This window comes from Podarcis bocagei (assembly GCF_964188305.1).
Source record: "Podarcis bocagei genome assembly, chromosome: 2".
Classification (NCBI taxonomy): domain Eukaryota; kingdom Metazoa; phylum Chordata; class Lepidosauria; order Squamata; family Lacertidae; genus Podarcis; species Podarcis bocagei.
The window spans coordinates 105,275,765-105,284,258 of NC_138126.1; the positions used below are offsets into that span (position 1 = coordinate 105,275,765).

At 48.0% G+C, this 8,494-nt stretch overlaps 1 protein-coding gene across 3 annotated transcripts in view; it reads right to left on the minus strand.

The window, feature by feature from the left end:
- TTYH2 (tweety family member 2) overlaps positions 1-8,206 on the minus strand; it is an 83,324-nt gene extending 75,118 nt beyond the window's left edge. The window contains exon 1 of one of the 3 annotated variants that reach the window (XM_081180897.1): positions 7,965-8,206. In XM_081180897.1, coding sequence (XP_081037023.1) covers positions 7,965-8,096 — 132 coding nt within the window. In that variant the 5' untranslated portion in view covers positions 8,097-8,206. Of the gene's footprint in view, positions 1-6,655; positions 6,771-7,964 lie in introns of those variants that run through there. The other 2 variants (XM_081180895.1, XM_081180896.1) reach the window with 2 other exon arrangements.
- Between the last annotated feature and the right edge of the window lie 288 nt (positions 8,207-8,494).

Consider the following 8,494-nt stretch of genomic DNA (forward strand, 5'->3'; position numbering starts at 1 on the left):
GCAATTTTGTAGTGAATTAAGGGAAGCCTTATTTTTAGAGAGATCCAACCCTCCTTGAATACTAACTTATGAGAGAGCAGATTCTTTTTTCCGTTCCTAATATTTGACCAATGCTGGAGCCTCTGGACCAAGCACATTTATTTTCTACAGGCAATTATGCTTATTCTTAATTGGGGCTTTCTGCAAATTCAAACAGATTGGGATTCAGAGAGGTCAAATATAATACCCAAGGGTCGATTAACTCTAGTTAAAATCGAGAGAATGTGTTAGTTTAATTGTGCCATTCCTGACCCACACATGTTGTGATCTGAATTCTCTATTACCAGCAATGCCTTGTAGCTGTATCTTGAAACCCTGTTTCAGGTTGCAAAAGAGATGTTTACCAGCTATCCGTCTTGTGACAACAAGCTTGCAGCGAATCTGTTAACAACTAGGGCACACATTAGGAGGCTGCATTCTCTTTTAGGTTGAGCACGCCCTATCTTAGGGCAGCAGAAACCACCACAAAACATACCACATCCGTAATGTTTAGCTGGCGATTGCTTATCTACATCAGTCCTTAATGTGGAGAGATAAAAGCCAAATCACAGAATCATAGACTTGTAAGGGACTCTGGGGATCATCTAGAGTCCAACTCCTTGCAGTGCAGGAATGTGCAGCTGTCTCACATGGGGATTGATGAAGCTGCAACTGTGGCGCCATCAGCACCACGCTCCAACCAACTGAACTGTATCTTGTCATTGTGAGTGCCAACTCACAGTTCAAGATATTAAGGCTGGAATCATGCACTGCAAGCTGTTCTCCAATCGAGTTGCAGACCCTCTCTTTCACCTCTGATACGGCTCCACAGGGATGCAGGTGGCGCTGTGGGTAAAACCTCAGCGCCTAGGGCTTGCCGATCGCTTGGTCGGCGGTTCGAATCCCTGCGGCGGGGTGAGCTCCCGTCTTCGGTCCCAGCTCCTGCCCACCTAGCAGTTCGAAAGCACCCCTAAAGTGTAAGTAGATAAATAGGGACCGCTTTCTAGGGGAAGGTAAACGGCGTTTCCGTGTGCTGCGCTGGTGCCGGCTCGCCAGAGCAGCTTCGTCACGCTGGCCACGTGACCCGGAAGTGTCTCTGGGCAGCGCTGGCCCCCGGCCTCTTAAGTGAGATGGGCGCACAACCCTAGAGTCGGACACGACTGGCCCATACGGGCAGAGGTACCTTTACATTTACTGCTCCACAAGGGCCTTCAAACCTTCAGGAGCACGTGGAGTTTTTTTTGCGGGGGATGTGAGGGACTGCAGTGAGAAAGCAGTGGGGCTGAAAAACCTCAGTACTGGGAGCCAATGTAGGTCTTTCAGGACCTGTGTTATATGGTCTCGGCGGCCACTCCCAGTCGCCAGTCTAGCTGCCGCATGGGGCAGCTGCATATTCCTGCCTTGAAGGGACTACAGTGGTACCTCTGGTTAAGAACTTAATTCATTCCAGAGGTCCGTTCTTAACCTGAAGCACCACTTTAGCTAATGGGGCCTCCCGCTGCTGCCGCACCGCCGGAGCACGATTTCTGTTCTCATCCTGAAGCAAAGTTCTTAACCTGAGGTACTATTTCTGGGTTAGCGGAGTCTGTAACCTGAAGCGTATGTAACCCAAGGTACCACTGTAGCCTGCAGCTGCCCTTTGGATTGACTCTTCTCTGTGGAATAAAAGTATAGCGAAGAATACAGTGGTACCTTGGTTCTCGAACTTAACCCATCCTGGGAGTCCGTTCGACTCCTGAAACAGTTCGAAAACCAAGGTGTGGCTTCCGATTGGCTGCAGGAGCTTCCTGCACTCAATCGGAAGCCGCAGACATTCAGCTTCCAAAAAAAGTTCACAAACCGAAATACTCACTTTGTGGCGTTTGGGAGCCAAGCTGTTCGGGAACCAAGGTACCACTGTACTTGTGCCTATGGAATACCCATGGTCTACTTTATGTAAACAATGTTGGGGCTTTGCTTCCTGAACCCAAGCCCCATTCATTTCTTTTCCAGGAAAACACCTAAAGACTGGCTGCCGTCATATCCAGTTCAATGCCATTATCCGCCTTTTCCTGCTACGGATCTGCCAATGCCATTACCAACTTATGCCTCAAGCTAGAATCGCAGCCAATCACATGCCTCAGCCACACGGGGAATGACTTGAAGTCCTGGATTCAATTAGCCCAGTTTGGATTCAGCATTCCTGCCAACGGAATTGGAAAGCTTTCATAGAATCATAGAGTTGGAAGAGACCACAAGGGCCATCAAGTCCAATCCCCTGCCAAGCAGGAAACAAGGTTTCACCCGCAAGCTGCCAAACCTTCCGTGGACAGAATATTTTGAGACGTGCAACCAGAGGTAGTACGACTTGCACTACACCGTGAATAAAAAATTAACTACGGCAGTGCCGCAATGAAACACAACCACCTGCCAAGGTAGAAGGTAACATCTGACCAGTGCAGCGTACGAGAAGAACTCACGTGGGCATTCAACTAGGTAGGTAGCAACTTCCAAAGGAACAAACAGTAGTTCCTCTACATTAGAATCACCACGCTGAGGTAATTAATTAGGAAAAAAGAAAAGAGCTACTGCTTAAACTACTCTTTGTACTTTGTGCCAGTCCTATACAGTGGTACCTTGGGTTAAGAACTTAATTCGTTCTGGAGGTCTGTTCTTAACCTGAAACTGTTCTTAACCGGAGATACCACTTTAGCTAATGGGGCCTCCTGCTGCCACCGCGCTGCCACCACACAATTTCTGTTCTCATCCTGAAGCAAAGTTCTTAACCCAAGGTACTATTTCTGGGTTAGCGGAGTCTGTAACCTGAAGCGTATGTAACCTGAAGTGTATGTAATCCGAGGTACCACTGTACATGTATTGGACATAAGAAAAGTCTAGTTTCCCCTTAAAATACATGTGTGCACTGAGTGGAAACGGATTGGGTGCTGAGACCTGGCCTGCAAGATTTGTGTTTTTTTAATGGGAAAATGTGCTCACCCTTTATACTAACACACACACACACACATCAGATGTCTAGCTTTTAACCAGCATGTAGGCTGCTATTATTAGATGCAGAAATTGTGAAATAAAAAGTGAATAAGGCAAGCCATATGCGTGTGGGTGCGTGTGCAAAACGCAGCAGAAGGAATAGAAAACAGAATTTCTGATGATCTCTACTAAAGGGTTTGCCAATACAATTCTTAAAGTGACAGCAGAGGCAATACTGCGTTGCCTAGCAGCACGAATTCTTAGATCTTTCACAAGGCTTTGCAGTAGTGTATGCTTCCTTCAAAAGGAAAACGAAAGTATATCTAGCCCAGCAGGTGTTAAGTGCTCAGTATTCAAACTCCTGCCAGCTATGTACAATCCATAGATAAATCTATTGCTTTATGTAATCTGAACTGAATATATGAATTCATAAAGGACTATAAAGTAAAGGAAGTGTTATTGCCTGACCTACACAGACTCGTGAATTAAGATTCTTTCCAACTAGTTTTTTACCAGAGGGGTAAAAAAACAACCTAGGTAAATACTATGCCGAACCTGACTTGAATCTTTAAGAAAATAACTTTTATTGAGCCAACTATGTTAGAGAAGGTTTAGTAGGCTTTAAGTTGCACAGAAGGCGCCTTCAGGCAGAAAAGCATCTCAGCCAGAGGCGAACTTCAAGCTTGAGGTTCCCACAGTTTCCAGGGAATGAACTTGAGTGACCTTTCCTCTGGTACTCATGAATGGAGCATCTTCCATACAAAGCCTAAGTACTCTGCTTTTCCTGGCCCATATTCTAACAAATTGACAGCAATAAGGTAGTTGTAAAAAAAGTCACTGACATCTTCATAGCAATTGCAATGAGCTGGCCTACATACCACCAGGCTCTGAAAGAATGATGAGAATCAGACAGCCTCTATTAGAGAGGGAAAGGGAATGGTTCTCACCTTTGCGGCTTTCTGAACTAATTAAGGGCACATTTACATAACTGCAGGACCCTTGGTTATTAATAGTAATTTTGAGGAACTGCCAGCAGGGAAAGAGACTCCCAAATACATCAAAAGGCAAAGTGAGCACTAAACATTGTTATCACAGGTTAAGTAATCACACAGGGAAACTTTGAGACAAGTCCCACAGTGAGGGTCAAGTCCCAGTTGGAACTTGGAGCAGCACACATGTACACAACTTCCTGCCGACAAAGCGATACCAGCTAAACACATACAGTGGAACTTAATTCGTTCTGGAGGTCCATTCTTAACCTGAAACTGTTCTTAACCTGAAGCACCACTTTAGCTAATGGGGTCTCCTGCTGCCGCTGCTGGAGCATGATTTCTGTTCTCATCCTGAAGCAAAGTTCTTAACCCGAGGTACTATTTCTAGGTTAGCGGAGTCTGTAACCTGAAGCGTCTGTAACCCGAGGTACCACTGTATCACACTCCATAATTTCCAAGAGAGCATAGAAGTGACCTAAGCAGGCCTAAGGGATGGTTAAGGACACAAAGCTACTCGATTTATTTTTACATTGGACAAAGCCTCTTTCTACAGATAGTTTCTACGGACACTACTTTTCCACTTTTCCATGTTTGGAACAAGCACACAGCCACCCAAAAGAAATGTTCGTTTCCTAAAGCAGTGATTTCAAGTCTTTTTTTGTACGGCAACCCATAAGCCCAAATTTACTTTGTGCAGTAACCCATCGCTATATTGTCACATGAATTTTGGACCACAGGTCTTCAGTGGCCATTGGTTTTGTGCATTTAAAATGCAAGTCTGCCTATTTTACAACCATTATGTGAGACGTATATGCAACATACAGAATTTGATGAAATATTTATAGGGCTTACAAAGATAATCATTGTTGTGCTCATGGGAGTGTAAAAACAACCAACACCTGATTGGTAAGTAATATAAATTTGGTGCTTGACCTCTAGAGGCACACTCCATTGTCTCGAGACAGAGAGATTGCAACAACTTTATAAATTCATTCCACAAACGCAGTTACACAAGGCCTGTTAAAAATATTTGTAGTTCATTATATCTTATAATTTTTTCATGATGAAGTTCACTTTGGCAGGTATCAATGGGATGACAGAGCTTGCATTTTGCTAAAGAGCAGGTGAGTGCAGGGTTTATTGGTTGTCAGACACAGTCTCAGATCCTTCCCGAAACATAGCCTGCTTCTGCATTTCAGTCTTCATAGCAGTCGTTGCTGAAAATCCTGCCTCCCAAAGGTATGGGCTACCAAATGGCAGCAGCGCAGATACTACTTCTTCATCAACAAGTTCAGGCTACTCAATGGCAACATGAAACCAACATTCTGACAATTTTTGGAAATGCTGTTGTCTTTGAGGGTCCTGTCACATGATAGTTCAATGAGCCATTGTTCTTTCTGCACAAGTGGTGAGATCTGGTTGCAAATGGGCTTCACATACACTCAAACGTCTTTGTTTCTAAGCAAACTACAAATTACCCTTGACTATTAACGGGTTCTGAGATGGTTCACCAGAAAGTGCTCATACAGGGAGTTTTTTGAGTATTACAGCTTGCCTCTGATGCAAGCTCTGTTAGCACTTTGTGGGAAACCGTCCCCAGAAGCATCACCAGCCAGCAGAGAACTGGCCAATGAGAATCACAGAATCATAAAATTGAAGAGCTGGAAGGGACCACAAGGGTCATCTAGTCCAACCCCCTGCAAGGCAGGAATCTTTCACCCAACACGGGACTCACGACCCAGAGATTAAGCAGTGTCATGCTCTACCAGAATCTTTCAGACATGCGGTTACAAGCATCAACACAGCATTATAATAAGCCAATACAGTGGTGCCTTGCAAGACGAAATTAATTCGTTCCGCGAGTTTTTTCGTCTAGCAAATTTTTTGTCTTGCGAAGCACGCTGTCGGAAAAGTTTTGGAAAAGCTTCAAAAATCGCCAAAAACCTCAAAAAAGGCTACCACACCGCGTTCTATGAGTTGCTCCTCGAAGTCAAGTCACAACTGTATTAACGGTGTTAAAAAAAAGGAAACAAACTTGCAAAAAATGCAAGACGTTTTCGTCTTGCGAAGCAAGCCCATAGGGAAATTCGTCTTGCGAAGCAGCTCAAAAACCGCAAAACCCTTTCGTCTAGCGAGTTTTTCGTCTTGCGAGGCATTCGTCTTGCGGGGCACCACTGTAAAACAGCTGTAAGAGGTACTCCTTCATGCCAGTTAAAAGCTGCAAGTGATATTTGGGATTTACTTATAAAGCCCGCAACCCATCTACACTTCTGGGTCAAAACCCACAGGTTAGGAAACACTGTTCTTGACTATCAGCCTAAGAAGACCCACTTAGCCATGAAGTTCTCACTGAGTGACCCTCAGATGATCAAGTCACCATCTCTCAGCCTAACCTAACAGGCTTGGTGTGAGGATAAAATGTATGCCATCTTGAAATTGGCAGTGGAAGGGGGGTGGGAGAAAAAACAGAAATGCAATCAATGAAGACCCAGAGCAATGAAGAACTCTGCCACATCATTACCAAGGCAAACCAGTATACGGACAGCAAAGGAAACACAACAGAACTGGCTCCAAATACGGAGATGACAAAATACAGCAAACACTGTGCATCCAGAATGGATAGCAGCGTATCTGAAGCGTTCAGCTAATCAACGGAAGTTAATGGGATCGCTACTTACAAATAGATTTCCACCCAAACAAGGATGCACAGGGAACTGAGGGGGAAGATAAAGGATCCAGCTATCTGAAGAGCAGACAAGGAGGGTTGCTAGCATATCACACATGCAAATAAGAGAGAGGGTTAGTTTTGCCGGGGGGGGGGTTGCGGGGGGGGGGAGAGTGTTATATTTTGTGGGCCTGAGGGAGATGGGGAGAAGGGGGCAGAATCCAGTTTTGGGGAAGCCAATGGAAAATGTAACTGCCTTTGCATGTGCAAGAGCCGAGCGAAACATAACCTTCAGGCAGGACTCAGAAAGATGCCTTATTAACACAGAGACGCCTGCTTCTTTAAAAAGATTTGCAAAATTCAAATGACAACTCTCATCATCGGATGCGCGCGTCTATTTTAATTTGCAATTCAGGTCAATTTCCCCCAAAAGGGTGGGGTGGGTGACGGATGGAGGGGATAAAATGCTACACAGCTTAATATTTAAAATCAGAGCCACTGAATCTTGCCCACAGCACAGAGGACACAGGACCTGGCATGTTTGGGTTTTTTCCCCCAGGCTGCCCCCCCCCCCAGGCGATTGGCTGGGATGCCGCAAAAAGGGGTCAAAAGAGGCACTGCGGGAGACTGGATGCTGGTCTGCTTTACTCCAAAGGAGTACAGGACCGGCGGCCACGAGTCATTTGCGTCCTGATCGGATACGCACAGGAGAATATAAGAAGGTGCGCAAGGCAACAACCGCCCACGAGGATTTCACGAGACCACCACGCTCAGAATAGCCATCGGGGGTGCGGATGAATGAGCGCAGGGGTGCTAACTTGAATAAAATAGGGGGGGGGGAGGCAAGCTCCGCCCCCAATAATCCATACATCCATCACAAGACGTGGGGCACCCACACTATTTGAACAATGCCCATCAACTTGGGGGGCTCAAATTTTTTTGGGGGGGGGGGCGAACGGACCTCGGCCCCTAGGAGTTGGGGTAGAAACAAAGCGGGGCAGCGAGGACGGCACTTGACGGAGTTGCAAGCCCCTTCCATTAGAGGAGGCGTTTTGTCGAGGGCAGGCATTTTGTGGGAAACCGACGGGGGGGGGCACTCCGGATCTCTCTCCCTCCCTCTTCGGTAGGCCGAGAGATCCAGTCCGGGGGGCTCCCACCGCAGGACCTGGCAACCACCCCAGAGCTGAAGGTCGCGCTGGGAAGCGCGGGAGGCCCAGCCAAGCGCCGCAGTGGGTTTGGAGTGGGGTTTTGCATGGAGGGCGCTCCATTCATTCTACCCTACGGGGGAAGGGGATCATGCACCGGGCGGGCGGGCAGCGCACCTGCTGGTAGTCGGCGTCCCTCGGGCGGAAGGCGCTGGAGACCGGCTGCAGGCGGAGGCTCAAGTGGGGCAGCCCGTGCAGCCACGACGCCCACCAGGGCGCCAGGTAGTCGGCCCGCGCCGCAGGCAACATCGCGACCCCGGGCCTGCCGGCTGCAGATGCTGCAGCCGCTCGCCGCCTCCCCGGACAGGCACCCGCTCCTCCTGCCGCTGCTGCCGCTTCTCGTGCCGCGTCCGCTCTCCGCACGCCGATCGCGGCCCGGCCTCCTTCGCAGTCGCGGAGCGCGCTCGCCAAGCGCCGCCCCTTCTATTCTCCGCGATGGGGAGGCGGGGCAGGGCGGGGACGGGGCGGGGGGCGCAAGCCGGGCCATTCTGTGAGGGAGCGGACGCCCCCTGCGGGATCCGCCCGACTGGCGGGGGCGATGCTTGCAAAGAAGTTCACAGCAGCACTCCGTCTTCCTTCTCTCCCCCCCCCGCAAGTGATTTTTTTGTTTGTTTCAATCCTTATGTGGGGCGCATGGTCGCAGCAGG